Below are 24,272 nucleotides of genomic sequence, written 5' to 3' on the forward strand. Positions count from 1 at the left end.
CCTGTACTCTTATTTTTTTCCCTTCTTGGTCATTCTTTGCTATTTTTAATATACTATCCAATCTTCTGACTTGCCGCCCATCTTTGTACAATTATATGCTTTTTCTTTAAGATTGATGCGATCTTTAACTTTTTTAGTTAACCATGGATGGTAGGTCCTCCCCTTGGAAATTTTTCTTTCTTGTTGGAACGTATCTATTCTGTGCATTCTGAGATATCCCCTTAAACGTCCACCACTGCATCACTATTGAACTATCCCTTAACCTAAATTGCCTGTTCACTTTCACTAGCTCTGTTTTCATGCCCTCATAATTGCCCTTATTTAAGTTTAAAATATTAGTCGTAGACCCACTCTTCAGTCCCTCAAACCGAATGTAAAATTCAATTGTATTTTGATCACTGCTACCTAGGGGTGACTTCACTATGAGGTCATCAATTAATCCTATCTCATTGCACAATACCAGGTCTAGTATAGCCTGCTCTCTGGTTGGCTCCAGAACATGCTGTTCTAAGAAACTATCCCAAAAACATTCTATGCACTTCTCATCTAGGCTAACTTTGCCCTTCTAGTTTTTCTAGTCTATATGTAGATTTAAATTCCCCATGACTATCACCGTACCTTTCTGACAAGCTCCAATTATTTCTTCCTTTATACTCTGTCCTGCCATGTGGTTACAGTTAGGGGGCTTGTACACCACTCCCACAAGTGACATCTTGCTTTGATCATTTCTCATCTCTACTCACACTGCTTTGACATCCTGGTTTCCTGAACTTAGGTTATTCCTTTCTAATGTGCTCATACCATCACTAATTAGAGCCACCCCTCCGTCTTTTCCTTGCTTTCTATCCTTCCTAAATATCACCTAGCCTTCAATATCCAAGCTATGTCATCCTGCAGACATGTCTCTGTAATGGCTATCAGATTGTACTTAGGTATTTCTATTTGCATTTCAGTTCATCTGTTTTGTTTCAAATGCTACATACATTCAGATAGAACCTTTAGTTTTATCCTTTTATTATTTTTGTAATATCTAGCCTTGACTGCTGACTTACTCTTAGATTTGTACTCTCTATTCCTTCCTGCCACATTCTGTTTATCATTTCCCATATGAATACCTGTCTCTCTTGCCTTGTCTTTATTCCTTGGTTTACCACATCTTCCACAGATTTGATCCCTTGCCCGCACTATTCAGTTTAATGCCCTCTCTACTTCCCTAGTTACGTGCCTCACTGGAACTCCAGCCCAGCACGGTTCAGGTGTAGACCATCCCAACAGTCCAGCCCCAACTTTCCCCAATTGTTGTGCTAGTGCTCCACAAACGGAACCCACTTCTCCCACATCAGTCTTAGAGCCAAGCATTCATTTCTCTAATTCTATTTGCTGTATGCCAATTTGCACACGGCTCAGGTAATAGTCAGAGATTATTGCCTTAGAAGTCCTGCTTCTTAATTTAGTGCCTAGCTGCTCATACTGACTATGCAGAACCTCCTTCCTTGACCTGCCTATGTCGTTGGCACCTACATGAACCACGAAAACTGGATCCTCCCCCTCCCACTGTAAGTTCCTCTTCAGCCCTGAGCAAAGTCCCAAACCCTGGCAATAGCAGGCAACACAGCCTTCTGGACTCTTGCTCTTTGCTGCCAAGAACTGTGTCAATCCCACACTAATCAAACTATCTTCATACTTACCAAACTATTTGCAATGAGTAACTTTCCTCCTCTCCCCTAATCTTTTGCTGCTCTCTGATACTCAGGCCAAACTATGCACTTTACTACTTAATCACCAGCAACCTCTCTGTGGCCCTATTGTTTTCCTTCTGCTATCTCCTTTAATGTTTAAAATCACCCCACCACTCAATCCAAATTCTCCAACCTTTCCTTCCATTAGCCACACAATAAATTTCACACTGGAATAATAAACTTCAACCTGGCACAATCTCCTTTAAATACAATTTCCCATATAAATACTATGCTCCAAACATCCTGCCTCGTGACGCTGCTCAATAATCACCAACATAACTGAAACCTTCCCTAGGCACACAAACAAACACACAGGTATAAAATGCTATTAATATTTTTACACTTATCTTTAGATCAAAAATACATTTAATATTGATTGCACACATACAAAAATATGAATGGTTACGTTGCATATATTTCTGGTGCACAACTTTCTGCTCTGATTTCCAAGAATGAAGTACTCTTGTCAGGCTGCCCATGATTTTCTGACATGTGTGGCACATATTATTACATAGGATCTACAGCACAGAAACTGACCATTTGATCCAATGAGCCTATGCCTGTGTTCATACTCTACATGAGCTTCCTCCCATTCTCATTATCTCTTCCCACCCTAGCCACTGACAATATCTCAGAAAATTATTCATGGTTAAGAACACAGGGATGAGGAGGATACTTTCCCCTCCAACCATTACATGGGGGATTTCATTGCAGCAGAAAATCCCTGCCCAATGGCCGTATTGCTTTTAAAAAAGAATGAAAATTACAAAATGCTTTAAAAAAGAAAATTAAATAATAAGTCCAAGTAATACATTCAGTAGAAAACATTTACAGTTGCAATATTTAAAAAGTATAATCAGAACTGCAACATCTAAACCTGAATGGCAAATATGTGCATGTGAAGGCTACAGTTTTCAAAGCTGGGGGTCGCCATGGCTGCCCACAAATTTTAATTCTGTTACAGCCTCATGCGGTAGTATTTTGTCCTAACAACGGTACCATTCTTATGTGCTTCCCTTTTTCTAGGCATTCTTTTGGCATTCTGAAGCCTGTGGCAATGGAAGTCTAGAGTCTCAGGGTGCATTGGGCTTACTGTACCTCACTGGACAGGGTATTCGTAAGGACGCACACTCAGCTTGGGTTTGCCTGAAGGGAGCATCAAGCAGAGGCAATGTTTATGCTCAAGGTCACCTAGTTGCTTACTTCTACAGTCGTAAACTATACCATAGCACTGTTGAACTTGCTCAAAGGTAATAAGAATGATCAAACTATTTTTTTGTCAACATAACCATACAGAAATATAATAGTGCCCAGAGAATACCAAACTGCCTCCTGGACAGAAAGACCAATGATCCAGCAGCAATTCCAGTTTTCTGGCCAAAGCAGCTCCAAGTATTGAAGGTGAAATGGACAATTTAATTTATAAATGTGGAGAATTACATTGTGCAACAATAATTAACATAAAATCCATTAACCTGCAAAGTTGTTTGAATCACGTTCCCTTTGTATAATTTGTTTGTATTTTCTTTACTTTGGCAGAGCTATACGATCTTTGTCCACATCATCAGCTCAGTCTGCTCGTGCCCTATATAATATACAAACATATACATGTCATGACCAAAAGTGTGAGAACATACCTGCTGTTGAGCCTTTGACAAAATTGGTCTCATGGGAGTTTAATTCACCCGGTGCATTTCCTAAAGCAGGCTGCTTAATGTATTTCCTGATTCTCCTACTTTAATTCGATCCAGTTGTTTAAAAAAAAGGGTTCTAAGTGCATTTAAATCGCACCGATATCTTTGATCCCAAGGAACTGATTAAGAAGTAACTAGTGAGTTTAATGTAGCACAATCAAAAGCATGATGCATAGATGGACCCAAGTACGCCATCACCTTGTACAAGCAAATTCTGGTAGTCAGTCACCCTGCACATAGGGTACGCAGTCACCCTGCATGGACGGACCCGGGTACACAGTCACCCTGCACAGACAGACCGGGGTATACAGTCACTCTGCACAGATAGACCAGGGTACACAGTCACCCTGCATGGACAGACCAGGGTACACAGCCACCCTGCACAAACAGACCTAGGTACACAGTCACTCTGTACAAACAGACCTGGATAAACAGCCACCCTGCATGAACAGATCTGGGTACGCAATCAGTCTCCACAAATGATCTTGAATACACAGTCATCCTGCACGGAAGAACCCAGGTATGCAGTCACCCTAATCCAAAATGATAATACTTAATTGGCGAGGGGCAAATTTCAATGGGATGACAGTGGATCTGACCCAGGTAAATTGGAATCAAAGACTGACAAAAAGCTTGGAAATATTGTGAACTGTTGGGGGTATAGTGAAAGACATCAGAAGGACATAGACAAGCTGGTGAAATGGACAGATACATGTATAATGGAGCTAAGACCTCACACTCTATATTTTTATAAAATATATAGATATCCTCCTGGCTAATTTCTAAAATTTTTAAAACTGGACAAAGAGTTTATAAAGACTGAAACTATATTTGCCTGTAACCCTGAACAAAAGGAACTTTCTGGTAGTATCAGAGAAGATGGCACAATGATATAAATGCCATCTACATTTTATAAATCAGACTTTGCCACTGGAGTGTTCTAGCCTGCTAGGACAACCTCCTTTCAAATTCTTAATGGTTGGAACATTAACAATCTCAGGAGCCCAGACAAAGGAATGTACCACCCTTTGTCAAAGCCAAAGTGGAGAGGTGTGAGTCATGTGACAGACATGACCACCACCCCCCCCCCCCCCCCCCCCCACCCCCCCCCCCCCCCGAGCTGAGAGAACCAGTCATACTGTCTTGCTGGACTGCAAAGCAGGCTGTCTGTCGTTTTTCCAACTACAAAGCAGCAGCTCAGAAAAAGGGCTCTGTCCAGGTCTGAATGCCTGCAACACCACCCCCCCCACCCCCACACCGCCCCATCTACATTGTTCAACTGGGTCTTCTGAACTCCTAACTCCTATACCATTGCCTACAAGCCTAATTCATCTCTGTGTGCCTCTCTCATGGTGGCAGTCATCCTTTCTGGAAAAGTGAATTATCCAGCATCAGTTTTCAACCTGCGGACCTCTGTGAAGGAATATTCCATTGGACTGTGATTCTGAACTCTGGACTCACGTGAAACAATAATTATTTGCTCTGTGGTCTTTGTCCTGTAATGCTTTACTTCTCTATCCCTCTTTTATTTTATGAATGCACAGGGGTTAGATAGTGACACCACCCCCCCAACCCCACGTTTTGAATGTGTGCAAATAAACTAGCCCTCTGAGTTTACCCCATCTCAAGTTTGTTGTGTGGCTAGAAATAAAAATTGGATCATACCAAAACTGAAGGGTTGAGAAATATGCCACTGCTTATAAAGGGGGAAATCAAAATCAATACACCTTTCCGTTTACAGTTGGATGATGAGAGGAGAAATCAGGGCTGTTTAAATAAAATCACTCCTGTCTGTAACACATGGCAGAGAAGTGTTACATGATACATTTTAGTAGGAAGAATAAGGAAAGATAATATAAAGTAAAGGATGCAATTCCGTAAGACCATAAGACATAGGAGCAGAAATTAGGCCATTCAGCCCATCGAGTCTGCTCCGCCATTCAATCATGGCTGATAAGTTTCTCAACCCCAATCTCCCACCTTCTCCCCGTAACCTTTGATCCCCTTAGCAATCAAGAACCTATCTATCTCGGTCTTAAATACACTCAATGACCTGGCTTCCACAGCCTTCTGTGGCAATGAATTCCATAGATTCACCACTGGCTAAAGAAGTTTCTCCTCATCTCTGTTCTAAAAGGTCTTCCCTTTACTCTGAGGCTGTGCCGTCAGGTCCTAGTCTCTCCTACCAATGGAAACATCTTCCCCACATCCACTCTATCCAGGCCTCTCAGTATTCTGTAAGTTTCAATCAGATCCCCCCTCATCCTTCTAAACTCCATCGAGTATACAGCCAAAGTCCTCAAACATTCCTCATATGTTAGCCTTTCATTCCTGGGATCATTCTTGTGAACCTCCTCTGGACCCTCTCCAGGGCTAGCACATCCTTCCTGAGATATGGGGCCCAAAATTGCTCACAATATTCTAAATGTGATCTGACCAGAGCCTTAGAAAGCCTCAGCAGCACATCCCTGCTTTTATATTCTAGTCCTCTCAAAATAAATGCCAACATGGCATTTGCCTTCCTAACTACCGACTCAACCTGCAAGTTAACCTTAAGAGAATCCTGGACTAGGACTCCCAAGTCCCTTTGCACTCCAGACTTCTGAATTCTGTCCCCATTTAGAAAATAGTCTATGCCTCTATTCTTCCTACCAAAGTGCATGACCTCACACTTCCCCACATTGTATTCCATCTGCCACTTCTTTGCCCATTCTCCTAACCTGTCCAAATCCTTCTGCAGCCTCCCCGCCTCCTCAATACTACCTGTCCTTCCACCTATCTTTGTACCATCTGCAAACTTAGCTAGGATGCCCTCAGTTCCTTCATCTAGATCATTAATGTATAAAGTGAAAGTTGTGGTCCCAACACCGACCCCTGAGGAACTCCACTAGTCACCGGCCGCCATCCTGAGAAGGACCCCCTTATCCCCATTCTCTGCCTCCTGCCAGACAGCCAATCTTCTATCCATGCTAGTACCTTGCCTCTAACACCATGGGCTCTTATCTTTCTGAGCAGCCTCCTGTGCGGCACCTTGTCAAAGGCCTTCTGGAAGTCCAAGTAGATAATATCCATTGGCTCTCCTTTGTCTAACCTACTCATTACCTCCTCAAAGAATTCTAACAGATTTGTCAGGCATGACCTCTTCTTGATGAAACCATGCTGAGTTTGCCCACTTTTACCATGCACTTCCAAGTATTCTGAAATCTCATCCTTAATAATGGACTCTAAAATCTTACCAATGACCGAGGTCAGGCTAATCAGCCTGCAATTTCCTGTCTTTTGCCTCACTCTCTTCTTAAACAGGGGGGTTACATTAGCGATTTTCCAGTCCTCTGGGACCCTCCCTGACTCCAGTGATTCTTGAAAGATCACCACTAACGCCTCCACTATCTTCAGCCATCTCCTTCAAAAATCTGGGGTGTAATCCATCTGGATTTATCCACCTTCAGACCTTTCAGTTTTCCTAGCACCTTCTCCTTGGTAATGGCCACCATACTCACCTCTGCCCCCTGACTCTCTTGAACTTTGGGGATGTCACTCATGTCTTCCACTGTGAAGACTGACGCAAAGTACCTATTCAGTTCCTCCGCCATTTCTTTGTTCCCCACTACTACTTCTCCAGCATCATTTTCCAGCAGCCCAATATCCACTTTTGCCTCTCTCTTACCCTTTATATATCTAAAAAAAACTCTTGAAATCTTCTTTTATATTACTGGCTAATTTACCCTCATATTTAATCTTCTCCCTCCTTATTTCTTATTTAGTTGTCCTCTGTTGGTCTTTGTAGGCTTCCCAATCCCCTGGTTTCCCACTGCTCTTCGCCGCATTGTATGCTTTCTCTTTAGCTTTATGCTGTCCCTGACTTCCCTTGTCAGCCATGGTTGCCTCGTCCTCCCTTTAGTATGCTTCTTCTTCCTAGGGATGAATTTTTGCCGTGTCTCCCAAATTACTCCCAGAAACTCCTGCCATTGCTGTTCCACTGTCTTTCCTGCTAGATTCATCTCCCAGTCAATTCTGGCCAGCTCCTCCCTCATGCCTGTTTAGTTCCCTTTATTCAACTGTAATACTGTTACATCTGATACCAGCTTTTTCCTCTCAAATTGCAGGGTAAATTCTATCATTACGGTCACTTCCTCCTAAGGGTTCCTTGACCTTAAGCTCTCTTATCAAATCTGCCTCATTACACATCACTAAATCTAGAATTGCCTGTTCCCTAGTGGGCTCCACCGCAAGCTGCTCCAAAAAGCCATCTCGTAGACATTCCACAAATTCCTTTTCTTGGGATCCACTACCAACCTGATTTTCCCAGTCTACCTGCATATTGAAATCCCCCATGATCACTGTAACCTTGCCTTTCTTACACACCTTTTCTATCTCCTGGTGTATCTTGTGCCCCACATCCTGACTACTGTTCGGAGGCCTGTACATAACTCCCATTATGTTTTTTTTTACCTTTGCAGTTCCTCAACTCTACCCACACAGATTCTACATCATCTGACCCTACATCATTTCTTGCTATGGATTTAATTTCAATTCTTACTAACAAAGCAACCCCACCCCCTCTGCCAACCTGCCTATCTTTTCAATAGGATATATATCCTTAGATATTTAGCTCCCAGTCCTGATCCCCTTGCAGCTATGTCTCCGTAATGCCCACCACATCATACCTGTCAATTTCAATCTGCACCACAAGCTCATTTACCTTATTTTGTATACTGCGTGCATTCAGATACAACACCTTCAGTCCTATATTTCCCGTCCCCTTTCTTATTGTTGTCCCTTTATCTGATGCGCTTGAAGTTAGATTCCTAGCCCTTTCCAAAGACTCTGTCCTATTTTGTGTTCTGGAGACTTTAATAGCCTCTCCTGGGCTCTCCTTTCTTTTCAGTTTTTTCATCATTTTCCATGAAGTTGAATCCACCCACCCACCACCACCCCCCCCCCCCCTCACCCCCCACATGCTAACCTGCTGCTTTGTTTCCCATTAGTCATATTTCTTGGAGTTTTACCCTTCCTTCCCCGCGCCCCCCCCCCAAACCTTCTAGTTTAAAGTCCTGTTGACCACCCTATTTACTCTTTTCGCTAGAACATTGGTCCCAGATCGGTTCAGGTGGATTCCACAGGGAGTGCAGGAGCAGAGGGACATAGAGATCTATGTTCGCAACTCATTGAAGATGGCAAAGCTGGTTAAGAAAGCAGCTAATAAGGCATATAGAGTCCTGGGCTTTAGAAATTAAAGCATAAAGTACAAAAGCACGAAAGTAATAATGAACATTTATAAAACAAGGACAAGGATGGGCCAGAAATCAGAATTCTAAATTGGGGGAAGGCCGATTTTAATAAGATCAGATATGATTTGGCCAGAGTGGATTGGGAGCAGCTATTTTTAGGTAAATCTGCGTCAAAGCAGCGGGACTCATTCAAAAAGGGAACAGGAAGAGTACAGGGCCAACATTTTCCAGTAAAGATAAAGGGTGGGACCTACAAATCCAGGGAACCCTGGACATCGAGGGATATACAGGATTGAATAAAGAGAAAAAGGGAGGGTTATGGCAGATACAAAGGGCACAAAACAATGGAAGCCCTAGAGGAGTATACAATGTGTAGGGGGTAACAAAAAGGAAATTAGGAGAGCAAAAAGGGAACATGAAAAAACATTGGCAGGTAAAATAAAGGAAAATCCAAAGTTATTTTACAAGTACATTAAGAGTAAGAGGATAACAAGGGAAAGAGTAGGGGCCATTAAGGACCATAGTGGTAATTTGTGCGTGGAGCCGGAAGACGTAGGTAGGGTTCGAAATGAATACTTTGTATTCGGTGTTTACAAGTGAGAGGACGATGTGGGTATGGAAATCAGGCAGAAGGACTGTGATATAATTAAAGGAATGAGCCTAGAAAGGGAGGAGGTTCGAAGTGGTCTGGCAGGCTTAAAAGTAGATAAACCTCCAGGCCCGGATGAAATGTATCCCAGGCTGTTGAGCGAGGCAAGGGAGGAGATAGCAGGGGCGCTGGCAATAATTTTCAATACCTCTCTGGCCACAGGAGAGGTGCCAGAGGACTGGAGGACAGCCAGTGCAGTACCTTTATTCAAGAAGGGAGGAAGGGATAAACCAGGGAACTACAGGCCAGTCAGTCTAACCTCAGTGGTGGGGAAAGTATTGGAAGCAATTCTGAGGGATAGAATTAATCTACACTTGGAGAGGCAGGGATTAATCAAGGAGAGTCAGCATGGTTTTGTTAAGGGGAGGTCATGTCTGACCAATTTGATTGGATTTTTCGAAGAGGTGACCAGATGTGTAGATGAGGACAATGCATTTGAAGTAGTCTACTTGGACTTCAGCAAGGATTTTGATAAGGTCCCACATTGGAGACTGATAACGAAGGTAAGAGCCCATGGGATCCAAGGCAATTTGGCAAATTGGATCCAGAATTGGCTGATTGGCAGGAAGCAGTGGTTGATGGTTGAGTGGTATTTTTGTGACTGGATGCCTGTGTCCAGTGGGATTCCACAGGGATCGGTGTTGCTGTTTGTGGTATATATAAACAATTTAGACTTGAATGTAGGAAGGCTGATCAATAAGTTCGCAGATGACACGAAAATTGGTGGGGTGGTAAATAGTGAGGAGGAAAGCCTTAGATTACAGGAGGATACCGACGGGCTGGTCAGATGGGCTGATTAGTGACAAATGGAATTTAATCTGGATAAGCGTGAGGTGATGCACTTGGGCAGGACAAACAAGGCACAGGAATACACGATGAATGGTAGGACCCTAGGTAGTACTGCGGATCAGAGGGACCTTGGTGTGCATGTCCACCGGTCCCTTAAGGTAGCGGGACAAGTAGATAAGGTGGTTAAGAAGGCATATGGGATACTTGCCTTTATTAGCCAAGGCATAGAATATAAAAGCAGGGAGGTTATGCTGGAATTGTATAAAACACTGGTTAGGCCACAGCTAGAGTTTTATGTGCAGTTCTAGAATCCGCATTATAGGAAAGATGTAATTGCACTAGGGAGAGTGCAGAGGAGATTTACCAGGATGTTGCCTGGGCTGGAGAGTTTTAGTTATCAGGAAAGATTGGATAGACTGGGGTTATTTTCCCTGGAGCAGAGGATATTGAGGGGGACATGACTGAATTGTATAAAATTATGAGGGGCATAGATAGGGTAGACAAGAAGGAACTTTTCCCTTTGGGTAGAGGGACAATAACCAGGGGGCATAGATTTAAGGTAAGGGGCAGAAGATTTAGAGGGGATGTGAGGAAGAATTTTGTCACCTAGAGGGTGGTGGGAATCTGGAACTCACTGCCTCAAAGGCTGGTAGAGGCAGATACCCTCATAACATTTAAGAAGTATTTGGATGTGCACTTGCGATACCATGGCATACAAGGCTATGGGCCTAGTGCTGGAAAATGGGATTAGAATAGTTAATACTTGTTTGACTGGCACAGACTCGATGGGCCGAAGGGCCTTTTTCTGTGCTGTAGACTTCTGTGACACTCTTCGGTCTCAACTGGAGAACTATGACCAATTCTGGGCACCACATGTCAAGGAGGAAATAAAGAGAGTGCAGTATGCTTGATAGTTTGGAGAATCTGGGGCTCTTCTCCTTAGTATAGAGAAGGTTGAGATTTGATTGAGGTTTTCAAAATCATCAGGGGTCTGGACAAAGTAATTAGGGAGAACCCAATAGCGGAAGAATCTGAGGATACAGATTTAAGATGATTGGCAAAAAAAAAAACAAGGCAATATGAAGAAAAATCGGGTAGTTAGGATCTGGAATGCCCTGCTGATAGTGTGGTGGAGGCAGATTCAAGGGATTAGATAATTACCTGAAAGAAAAAAAGCTTTGAAGGACTAGGGGAAAAGTCTGGGGAAGCTGGACCACCTGAGTTGCTCTTTCAGAGAGCCGACACAGACATAACCGGCTGAACGGCTGTAACCATTCTTAATCCAATGATTTCAATTACACTATAATCTGTTATTTGCTTTTGCTTACTTAGAATTTGGATATTTCAAGATATTTATATGGCTTGTGGTATGTGGCAGTATATTCAGATTTTATATTAATCCAGCAATGTAAGGATGAAAGACTGGAATTGTTTAATTGTCACTTTATAATTAGCACAATCTTCAGTGTGTGGGTTTACAGGATTTATCTGGATATCACCAATTACTTGAGATTTTCATTTAGAGTATTGGTATATTGTTTATTTATTGTACCATAACCATTTTTCCAAATTCATTTGGCTCAAATTTAAATCAGGGTTGCTCAACATGATAATATCCCACGACTAGTAAAAGAAACATTTTCTGCCATCTTCCATAGTAAAGGGAATCGCCATGTCTGCTTTCTACTACGTCAGATGTCTCCAGGCATCCATCCGTCTCAGGGGATGATGGGCTATGCTGAGGTGTGTGTCACTTCTGGATTGTAGCTGTAGAGGCCAACTCATGAGTGGCAGCCCCTTTCACAGTTGGCACAGATGAATAGCGTTGGCCCGAGGTCGACTGATATTTTTTTCTTTCCACTGGGCTCTTTCTTCCGCCATCTGGTCATTTCTTTCATTCTCTGCTTTTTCCACACATCTCCTGACTGCTTGTCCCCACAGGCTTCAGTCAGCAGCAAGGGCTACCCATGCAGTGATTCTGATCCTGGTCAATTTGAGGTCTCACTTGCCAAAATCCTTGTAACGCAGATACGCTTTCGTGCCAATAGCAAGCTCACCATCTTTGGGAATGCGGCCATCATGCATTTGGCTCACATGACCCAACCAACGGAATCGCCGCCAACTCAAGAGGACAAACGTGCTGGGGCCCCTTGCACATTGGTATGTTTCTAACTTGCCAGGAGATCCTGATTATTTATCTCAGGCAGCAAAATGGAAGCTGTTCAGCTGCTTTTCTTGGCTGGCATTCATTGTCCATGCTTTGTACTGTAAAGGAGGGTGCTGAGAATACAGGCTTGGTGCATGCAGAGCTTTGTATTTGTAGTTAGTTTGCTGTTGCTCCACATGCCTTCTCAACTTTGATGTGACAGCTGCAGCTTTGGCAATCCTGGTGTTGATTTCAGCATCAAGGGACAGGATGTTAGCGATTGTTGATCCAAGGTATGCGAAGCTGTCGACAAGCTCCAGAGTGTGAGTGTCATGGAAGGTGGAGTCTGCACATCTCAGCCCATAACTTTGGTCTTCCTGATGCTGATTATCAGTCCAAACACCTTGCAGGCCCGGGAGTACCATTGCACACTGTTGCATCACGCATGTCTTGAGGCACAGATCTTTCCTTCCAACAAAAATTCTTGGAGATGCTGCCGCAGCGCTGGTTTTTGACTTTTGATGATCTCAGGTGGAATGCCATTATTTCCTGGGACATTACCACTGGTGAGATGATCAATCCCTTATTGAGCTCTACTATCATGGGCTTGCTGTGCACCTGCTCCATGGCAGGAAAGTCTGGAATGACGCTCAAGTGACAACGTTCTGCATTGCATAGAGTTCGAGGTAATGCTCCACCACCTTTCCATCTGCTCACTAGGTTCAGTGGTGATCACCCCTGTCTTGTCTTCAAGAGCTGATTTGCTTTCTTATTTCCTTCTTACATCCTTCGAGCATCCCTGCATTCAGCAGCAGATTGAATGCTGTTGCAGAGTTTCAATTAATATTGATTGGTGCAGTGCTCTACCAGTCTGGTGAGACTTGGTTCTGGCAGCTCTGAGATCATCTAGGTTTTATTTATTGGGGACTTGCTTGAGTTCATTACAGCTCTCCACTTGGTTGCAGTAACTGACTGCACTTCAGTCCAACAAGCATCAAATCAGTTAATATTCCTCTGATCACTTTTCCTGTACACAGTGATTGCAGAGTTAATAATGCTGAAATGCAGATGATCTCACTTTCACACTGCTCTCTGGCCTTGGGTGTTGCACAAAAGAGCTTGCTCAAGGATATTAAGGAACTCTTCGGTCCTTTCTGGGTCAATAGTATGGTAAATGTTGATCCGAGGCTGACCTTTCTTCTTTGAGTGGTACAGTTTCCCTGACAGCAGCTTGACCTTGTCACACACCAGGAAGTGATTACTGTCACAGCACTGTGATAGCTACAAGTGATGAGGACACTGTTCAGGATGGTCCATCTGGTGGTGATAAAGTCTAGCTGGCCCCAGTGGTGTGATCTCAGATGTCCCCAAGCCACCTTGTAACACAGCTTGGTTTGGAAGTAAATGTTTGTCACACACATCTATGGCAACAGCTTAGCTCCAGCAAATCTGCAGGAGAAAAGGCAGGGGAGCAGGACTAGCTGAGTAGCTCTTTCAGAAAGCTGGCACAGACATGACAGTCTGAATGGCTGTAACCATTCATGGTTCAGTGATTTCACTTACAGTATAATCTGTTATTTGCTTTTGCTTATTTAGAACTTGGATATTTCAAGATATTTATGTGGCTTGTAACATGTGGCAATACATTCAGATTTTGTATTAATCCAGCAATGTAAGGCTGAATGACTGGAATTGTTTAACTGTCGCTTTATAAGTAGCACGATCTTCAGACTGTGAGTTTACAGGATTTATGCGAGATTTCCATTTGATTAGATTATTGGTACATTGTTTATTTATTGTACCATAACCATTTTTCCAAACTCATTTGTCTCAAATTTAAACCAGGGTTGCTCAATATGACAATATCCCACAAATAGCAAAAGAAACTGATTGTCTGCCATCTTACATAGCAAAGGGTATCGCCATGGCTGCTTTCTACTACGCCAGATGTCTACAGTTGGGTTTAGGGACAAAACAAGATCAGGTGGAAGCCAGAAAGTACTATTGCAGGGTAAGTTCTAAAACGTTGTTACAATGAATCAACACAAATATAGTTTCATCCCATGTACAGATTTTTTTCAGTACGAGCTTTATTGGAATTTAATGCCCATTGTGTAATGATGAGAAATCAGTTCATATGTGGGAAATGCTGCATGGCTCCAGACTGTTTCAGTTATATTGGTCTGTCCCACAATGTAGTATAAAGCAATTACTTAATGTTTTGGTTGAGTATGTGTGCGTAAAATGTAAGAATGGATGTGTTGTCGTTCGGACTTTTGCATTGGAGCCAAAATAGACGAAAGATACTGCATCATTATTCCTATGATTTTTATGCAAACCACAGATTAATTAATCCAATGGGTTTGCCAAGAGGTTGCTGGACTGCAGGGGGTGGTGGGGTGGGGGAGGAGATATTGAGAGTAACACAATCTCTCAGAATCCATTAAACTATCCTCTCCAGCAACCTTTAACTGAATTTTTTAAGTACATTTTCTGTCCTGGTATTGGTGAAATATTATGCACCCCAGCAAATAAAATTCCAGTCTCTGAGAATGTTACTCTATGTTCACTGAAAACATTAGCTCCAAGTTCACGGTACTGGAGCACCTATTTTTAACTTATGCTAGTAATAAGGGTGACCCGGGCAAGGCTGCATTTATTGCTCAACCATTCAGGATGTTATGCAGGTTATGTTATTGCACCACACGTTGAAAGGAAGGAATATCTAACCTGACTATCAATGCTTTTTTAATCCAAGGCAATTAACATGGATCATGATATAGCAACTGACCTGCAATTTCAAGTTATAATGGAAAGAATTTAAGAAGCAACCATTGTGATGAAGACCTCGAATAGACCCTGCTCCTGTGGATTATTGTGACAAGTATAGTTAAAACTACAGTTTTTCATCATGTAGTTCCACATCATTTTGGAAACAGGAAATTTCAGAACTATCACTAAGTCCTGAGTAAAAAAGACTTGTGATTCCTGAAAAACATCTTCAACTCCTTATTGCTAAATAAACAGGAGACAGGGCTTCATTGAAGTGTAGGGTGTACTCATCACAGACTCCCAGTGTAACAATTTAAACCGCATCAGAATTTTGTCATATATTGAAAAAAAAATCCTGCAATACTTTAATAGAGAGTTTTGGCAGGTTTTGCTTAAACAAACTTCTGATGTGCCAACAGATAAGGAGCCTAGAATTGGAGCTGACCTAACCTTTGATCTGGATAAACATCCTCAGGCATCTCACAGAGGCATAATCAAAAAATGGAGACCAAGCCAAAGGAGATATTAGGAATGTTGGCTAAAATGTGGCCACAGAGTTGGACTTAAAGGATGGTCTTAAAAGGAGAGCTAAATGTTTATGGAGGGAATTCCAGAGTTTTTCAGGCCATTGCGGATATGGTCAACAATGAAGGGGCGAAGGAAGAAAGAGGTACAAGAAATATGAATTGACAGAATGGAAGAGTTTGGGGGCATAGTGAAGTGGGGCTGGGGATAGTGGCAAGTAGTGCTTGAGGAGACTTATAGGTAGCAAGACATGAGGCAATGAATGGATTTAAACAGGAGCATTAGAATGTTCAATTTGAACCACTGGACTCAATGTATGTCAGTGAGAATAGAGATTAAGGGGAGTGGGATGAGGTGGGTAGGGGATGAGAATCCAACCGGAGAACTTTAAAACATCAAATGTGGATGTGACAAATGTAAAGGTTTCAGAGGTAGATGAGCTGAGGTGGGGATGTTATGAAGGACAAATAGGCAGCCTTTAATTTTACAGTCCCCCACCAGTGAGCTTGTGGGGTGGGGGGGGGGGGTGTAAAATTCCCCAGTGGCCTTCCCACTGCCCTGACCTACATGCAGTTTTACCAGAGATGGACAAGGCCTAGGCCTGCCTGCCCTTGCCCCAAATGAGGCCCTTAAGTAGGCAATTAATGACTAGTTAAGGGCCATTTCCTGCCCAGCCTCAATTTTCAGGCTGGTGGAAGGAGTTTGAGGGCAATGGGAAGACCAGCAAGTCACCTTACTCAGGCCTCGGAGACAAAGGAGTTGGCGGGGGGGTGGGGGGTGGGCATCAAGGCAACCTCTCTCATCAGCCTCCTTTTCACATCGGGCAACCCCACACAATCTGCCCCCCACTGGGGTGCTCCCTCCTGCGCGGCCATTCCATTAAGACCCCCACCCCTCTCTCCCCATGCCACACATCCCTACCCGCTGTGAGTTCACCCACACTTACTTGATCCTGACTCCAAGGCTTTGAATCTGGGGACAGTAGTCCCAGCCAGGCCACTGCTGCTACTGGCACTGCAGAGCTGCTGGCCAATCAGGTTGGCCAGCAGCTCTTTGAGGCAGAACTTGAGTCCCAAATGATGGGTGCAAGTCTTGAGCCAATTAACCCCCTAACTGACTGCTGGTATCAGTGGAGATGCATTCCCGCTGACTCTTCATCTAAAAAATCATGCCCATTGTTTACATGTAACCATTCTGAACAGTAATGACAATAGTTCCTGTACTTTGTGAATGTTTAAGCAATACAGTGTGCAAGATCATGTGATATCAGCAACTTACTGCCACATCACCCTGATGTGCACTGAAATGAAATTCACTAATCACCCTAACCCAGTCCACTTCAAGAATTGAGCTCCTAGTCTAGACTGACAATTTCATTCTAGGGATTTTAGCTGAGGTGCTAAATAGAACTACTATCTTCTAGCTCAAGTGGTGTAACTGATCCTATGGCACTATTCCCAATGTCCTGACCAGGCTGAAATGTCCTCATCCACCATTACAACAAAGATCATCTTCTATTTGTAAGACCTTGCAGTGTATAAATTGGCTGCTCTGTGTCTACACTGCAATAGCTTACATTCTTGTAAAATGCTTTGGGCAACTGATAAAATTTTCCTATAGATGCAAGTTTTTTCTTATTTTCAAAGTTGAGTGGATTCTTTTGAGTGTTTCTTCAAACAAAATATCCATGGAAATAAAATGTACTTAAGATATGTGGCATTGTCTAAAGATTAATGTTGTGACAGCCATGGGATCGCCCCAAAGGGTGGTTGGAAGGAACATGGGCAAAACAGAAAAACTGCAGTACCAAAATAAAAGGGAAAACAAAGCTCACTTCCTCATGGTGTACATGTTTATTTCGGTACAATATACACAGATGCAAATAGTGTAATATTAATGTAAAGGGAACGGTAACTTAGTGATAATGTTACTGGACTAATGCTCCAGAGACACAAGTTGGTGGAATTTAAATTCATTGCATTAATAAATTTGGAATTAAAAAGCTAATCACAATAATGGTGACCATGAAACTACCAGATAGGTTCACAATATCCTTCAGAGAAGGAAATCTGCTGTCCTTATCTGGACTGGCCTACATCCGAAATGGCCTAGTAAGCCACTTGATTGTACTAAAGCCAGAACAGAAAAGTCAAAAAGTATAAAAACCCAGACAGACCATGCAACATCGACCTAGTCATCAGAAATAACAAAGGCTGACCTGTCTAATCAACCTTGCAAAAGCAATCCTTACCAACATCTGGAAATTAGTGCCAAAATTGGAGAGCTCTCCCACAACACCTTTACATAGTTATATGCACTGACTCATACAGCAAATGCCCCAGACTCCTCCATCCCACTAACAGGACAGATCCCCCAGATGAGGCGACACAGTGGTATACAATTGGGGAAGGGTTGGCACTGGAAGTTCTCAACATGTCGAACATGAGCAAGGAAATCTCCTGCTGATTATCACCTCTGTCAGTTGATGAATTGGTACTCCTCCATGTTGAACACCACTTGGAAGAAGAGCTGAGGGTTGCAAGGGCGCTGATGTACTCTGGGTGAGTTCATCATCAAGAGTGCCTCGGTAGCATACTACTTAATGAGCTAGCCAAATTCTTAAAGACATATCTGTCAGATTGGGCCTGTAGCAGGTGTTAGGAACCAATATGAGGGAAGTACCTCTTGTATATATTATATATAATATATAGTTACACACAAGATATAAGAGGGAACTATGTACTTGGGAGGAGCAGGCCACTCGGCCCTTTGAGCCTGTCCATTCAATAAGATCATGGCTGATCTGATTTTAACCTCAACTCCACATTCTGCCTACCCCCAATGAACTTTCACTCCCTTGCTTATCAAGAATCTACCTACTTCTACCTTAAAAATATTCAAAGATCTGTCCCCACTGCCTTTTGAGAAAGAGAGTTCCAAAGACTCACGGCCCTCAGAGGGAAGAAATTTCTCCTCATCTGTCTTAAATGGGGCGACTCCTTATTTTCAAACAGTGACCCCTGGTTCTAGATTCTCCCACAAAGGAAACATCCTCTCCACATCCACCTTGTCAAGAACCCTCAGGATCTTAAAGGTTTCAATAAAGCCACCTCTTTTCTAAATTCCAGCAGATATAAGCCTGGCCTGTCCAGCCTTTCCTCATAAGACAATCCACCAATTCCAAGTATCAGTCTAGTAAACCTTCTCTGAACTGCTTCCAACACCTTTACATGCTCCCTTAAATAAGGAGACCCGTACTGTACACAGCACTCCAGGTGTGGTCTCATCAATGCCCTGTATAACTGAAGCATAACTTCCCCACTCATGCATTCAACTCCCCTTGCAATAAACATTCTATTAGCTTTCCTAATTACTTGCTGTACCTACACATTAACCTTTTGCGATTCACACTTTAGGAAACCCAGATAACTCTGCATCTCAGAGCTCTGCAATCTCTCACCATTTAGATAATATGTTTTTTTTATTCATGCTGCCAACATGAACAATTTCACATTTTCCCACGTGATGCTCCATTTGCCAGATCTTTGCCCGCTCACCGAGCTTATCTATATCCTTTTGTAGCTTCTTTAAGTCTTCTTCACATCTTACTTTCCTACCTATCTTTATGTCATCAGTAAATTTAAAACCCATACCTTCGATCCCTTCATCCAAACCATTTATACAATTTGTAAAATGTTGAGACCCCAGCACTAATCCCTGTGGCACACCACTTGATGCATCCAGAAAATGATCCACTTATGCCTACTCACTGTTAGCTAACCAATCTTCTACCTGTGTCAATATGTTACCCCCTACACCATGAGCTTTTATTTTCTGCAATAACCTTTGTTGTAGCATCTTAGCAAATGCCTTCTGAAAATCTAAGTACAGTACATTCACTAGTTCCCCTTTATCCACAGCAAATGTTACTTCTTCAAAGAACTCCAATAAGTTGGTTAAATGTGATTTCTCTTTCACAAAACCATGTTGACTCTGCCTGATTACCTTGAATTTATTAAAGTGCCCTGTTAAAACATCTTTAATAATAGCTTCTAACATTTTCCCTATGACAAATGTTAAGCCAATTGGCCTACAGTTTCCAGCTTTGTGTCTCCTTTTTGAATAAAGGAGTTACATTTTCTAATCTAATGGAACCTTCCCTGAATCTAGTGAATTTTGTAAAATTAAAACCAACAGATCAACTATCTCACTAGTCATTTCTATTGAGACCCTAGGATGAAATCCATCAGGACCTGGGGACTTGTCAACCCACAGTCCCAACAATTTGCTGAGCACTACTTCCCTGATGATTGCAATTGTCTTGACTTCCCTTCCAATCCCCGATTTACAGCTATTTCTGGGACGTTACTTGCATCCTCGATAGTGAAGACCAACGCAGAATACCTATTCAATTCATCTGTCAGCTCCTTATTTTCCATTATTATTGCCCAAGACTCACTTTCTATAGGACTAATGTCCACTTTGTTAACTCTTCTTCTTTAAACATCTGTAGAAACTCTTACTATCTGTCTTTATATTCCTGGCTAACTTTCTCCCGTACTCTAATTTTTCCCTTCTTAATAATCTTTTAGTCAATTTTTTCTTTTTTTAATATTTTGTCCAATCTTCTGATCTGCCACCCATCTTTGCTCAATTATATGCTTTTTCTTTTAAGTTTGATACTAACTTCAGCTTTTTTAGTTAACCATGGATGGTGGGTCCTCCGATTGGTATTTTTCTTTCTCATTGGAATGTATCTATTTTGTGTATTCTGAAATATCTGCCACTGCATCACTATTAAACTATCCCTTAACCTAAATTGCCAGTTCAATTTCACTAGCTCTGCTTTCATGCCCTCATAATCCCCTTATTTAAATTTAAAATATTGGCCTTAGACCTACTCTTCTCTCCTCAAACTGAATCTATAAATTCAATTATATCAAGGTCATTACAACCTAGGGGCACCTTCACTAAACATAGAAAATAGGAGCAGGAGTAGGCCAGTCAGCCCTTCGAGCCTGCTCTGCCGTTCATCATGATCATGGCTGATCATCCAAATCAATAGCCTGCTCCCGCTTTCTCCCATATCCTTTGATCCCTTTCGCCCCAAGAGCTATATCTAACTCCTTGAAAACATACAATGTTTTGGTTTCAACTACATTCTGTGGTAACGAATTCCACAGGCTCACCACTCTCTGGGTGAAGAAATTTCTCCTCATCTCAATCCTAAATGGTCCACCCCATATCCGCACACTGTTGCCCCTGGTTCTGGACTCCTCCGCCATTGGGAACATCCTTCCTGCACCTACCCTGTCCGGTCCTGTTAGAATTTAATAGATTTCTATGAGATCCCCCTCATTCTTCTGAACTCCAGCGAATATAATCCTAACCGACTCAATCTCTCCTCATATGTCAATCCTGCCATCCCAGGAATCAGTCTGGTAAACCTTCACTGCACTCCCTCTATAGCAAGAACATCCTTCCTCAGATATGGAGACCAAAACTGCACACAATATCCCAGGTATGGTCTCATCAAGGCCCTGTATAATTGCAGCAAGACATCCCTGCTCCTGTACTCGAATCCTCTCATTTTGAAGGTCAACATACCATTTGCCTTCTTTACCACCTGCTCCACCTGCATGCTTACCTTCAGCGACTGGTGTATGAGGACACCCAGGTCTTGTTGCACATTCCCCTCTCTCAATTCATAGCCATTCAGATAATAATCTCCTTCCTCATAATACTACACTATGAGATCATTTATTAATCCTATCTTGTTGACTAATACCAGGTCTAGCATAGCCTGCTCTCTAGTTCGTGCTAGAACATGTTGTTCTAAGAAACTATCCAGAAAACATTCTATGAACTCCTCATCTAGGCTACCTTTTCCCATCTGCTTTTTCCAGTCTAAATGTAGATTAAAGTTCTCCATGGTTAACACCATACCTTTCTGGCAAGCTCCCATTATTTATTTTCTTTGGAAAGACACTCGAAACGTTAACTCTGTTTATCTCGCCACAGACACCACCAGACCTGCTGGGTTTTTCCAGCATTTTCTGGTTTTATTTCAGATTTCCAGCATCTGCAGTATTTTGCTTTTATCCCATTATTTCTTCTTTGATCCCCATCCTACCATGCAGTTACTATTAGAAGGCCTGTACACCACTCCCACAAGTGACTTCTTGCCTTTATCATTCCTCATCTCAACCCAAACCACTTCTACATCCTGGTTTCCTAAACTTAAGCAATCCCTCTCTATTGTGCTAATCACATCTTTAATTAACAGAGCCACCCCTCCACCTTTTCCTAGTTTCCTGTCCTTCCTAAATGACGTATACCCTTCAATATTCAGGTCCCAATCTATGTCATCCTGCAGCCATGTCTCTGTAATGCCTATTTGTGCAAATTGAGATAAACAAGTACGATCTATCAGTTCATCTGTTTTGTTTCAACTGCTACAGGTTCAGAGCCTTATGTTTCATCCTTTTATTATTTTTGTAACTTCGAGCATTATCTGCTGATTTATTCTTAGATTTATGCTCTCTGTCCCTTCCTGTCATGGTCTGTTTATCATTCCCCACATTAATACCTTCCTCTCTTGCCTTGTCTCTTGTCTTTGAATTACCACATCTTCCCAAATTTGAACCCTTGCCCCCAATATTTAGTTTAAAACCCTCTCTACTTCCCTAGTTATGGATCTTGCAAGAACACCAGCCCCAGCATGGTTTAGGTATAGACCGTCCTAACGGTACAGCCCAGACTTTCCTAAGTACTGGTGCCAGTGCCCCACAAACCAAAACCCACTTCACCCACACCAGGCTTTAATCCACACATTCATCTCTCTAATCTTATTTGCCCTATGCCAATTTGCATGCGACTCAGGTAATAATCCAGAGATTATTACCTTTGAGGTTCTAATTCTCAATTTGGTGCCTACATCCTCATGCTGGCTATGCTGAACCTCCTTCCTCATCCTGCCTATATTGTTGGTACCTACATGGGCCACAACAACTGGATCCTCCATCTCCCATTCCAAGTCCCTCTCCAGCCTTAAGCAGAAGTCCTGAACCCTGGCACCAGGCAAGCAACACAGCCTTCTGGACTTTCACTGTTTGCTGCAGAGAACAGCGTCAATTTCCCTCACTATACTGTCCCCTACTACTACAACATGCCTTTTTGCTCCCCCCAGTTGAACAGCTTCATGTTATCATTGATGCCATTGCCAATCTGCTCAGACCTTGTTATTGTCCACAAAATTTTTAAAATTCATACATGGCATGTGGGCTTCACTTGTTGGGCCAGCATTTATTGCCTATCTGTAGCTGCCCTCGAGAAGGTGGTGGTGAGTTGCCTTCTTGAACCGCTGCAGTCCATGTGGTGCAGGTACACCCACAATGCTGTTAGGAAGGGAGTTTCAGGATTTTGAGCCAGCGAGAGTGAAGGAATGGTGATATATTTCCAAGTCAGAATGGTGAGTGGCTTAGAGGGGAACTTCCAGGTGGTGGTGTTTCCATTTATCTGCTACCCTTGTCCTTCTTGGTGGTAGTGGTTGTGAGTTTGGAAGGTGCTGTCAAGGGAGTTTTGGTTTTTCCAGCAGTGCATCTTGTAGATGGTACACACTGCTGCTACCGTGCGTCGGTGGTGGAGGGAGTGAATGTTTGTGGATGTGGTGCCAATCAAGCGAGCTGCTTTGTCCTGGACAGTGTCAAGCTTCTTGAGTGTTGTTGGAGCTGCACTCTTCCTAGAAAGTGAAGAGTATTCTGTCACACAATTCCCAGCCTCTGACCTGCTCTTGTAATCACAGTATGTCTGTAGCTACTCCAGTTCAGTTTCTGGTCAATGGTAACCCCCAGGATGTTGATAGTGGGGGATTCAGTGATGGCAAGGCCATTGAACATCAAGGGCAATGGTTGGATTCTCTCTTTTTGGAGATGGTCATTGCCTAACACTTGTGTGGCATGAATATTACTTGCCACTTGTCAGCCCAAGCCTAGATATTATCTTGCTGCATTTAGACATGGACTGCTTCAGTATCTGAGGAGTCGTGAATAGTACTGAACATTGTGCAAACATCCCCACTTCTGACTTTATGATGGAAGGAAGGTCATTGATGAAGTAGCTGAAGATGTTTGGGCTGAGGACACTACCCTGAGGAACTGAGATGATTGACCTCCAACAGCCACAGCCATCTTCCTTTGTGCTAGGTATGACTCCAGCCAGCGGAGAGTTTTCCCCCTGATTCCCATTGACTCTAGTTTCATTAGGGCTCTTTGATGCCACACTCGGTCAAATGCTGCCTTGATATCAAGGGCAGTGGGGGATGTGCCAGGCCATGAAGTTATAGATTGTGTTCGAGTACAATTCTGCTGCTGATGGTCCACAGCACCTCATGCATGCCCAATCTAGAGTTGCTAGAGCTGTTTGAAGTCTATGCATTTAGCACGGTGGTAGAGCCACACAACACGATGGAGGGTATCGTCAAAATGAAAGGACTTTGCCTCCACAACAGTGGTCACTCCTACCGATACTCTCATGGACAGATGCCTCTGCGGCAGATAGGTTGGTGAGGATGAGGTCAAGTATGTTTTTCCCTCTTGTTGGTTCCCTCACCACCTGCTGCAGACCCAGTCTATCAGCTCTGTCGTTTAGAACTCGGCCAGCTCAGTCAGGAGTGGTGCTACCCAGCCACTCTTAGTGATGGAAATTGAAGACCCCACCAAAGGACAT

The 24,272-nt window shown here is 42.9% G+C and overlaps 1 protein-coding gene across 1 annotated transcript in view; it reads left to right on the forward strand.

The window, feature by feature from the left end:
* The window catches only part of LOC121276807 (LRP2 binding protein), a 54,347-nt gene extending 38,878 nt beyond the window's left edge, over positions 1-15,469 (forward strand). Inside the window, exons 6-8 of the mRNA XM_041185351.1 lie at positions 2,766-2,989; positions 14,094-14,259; positions 15,440-15,469. Coding sequence (XP_041041285.1) covers positions 2,766-2,989; positions 14,094-14,259; positions 15,440-15,469 — 420 coding nt within the window. The remainder of the gene's footprint in view (positions 1-2,765; positions 2,990-14,093; positions 14,260-15,439) is intronic.
* The last annotated feature ends 8,803 nt before the right edge of the window (positions 15,470-24,272 follow it).

Source organism: Carcharodon carcharias, chromosome 4, assembly GCF_017639515.1.
Source record: "Carcharodon carcharias isolate sCarCar2 chromosome 4, sCarCar2.pri, whole genome shotgun sequence".
NCBI classification, from domain to species: Eukaryota; Metazoa; Chordata; class Chondrichthyes; order Lamniformes; family Lamnidae; genus Carcharodon; species Carcharodon carcharias.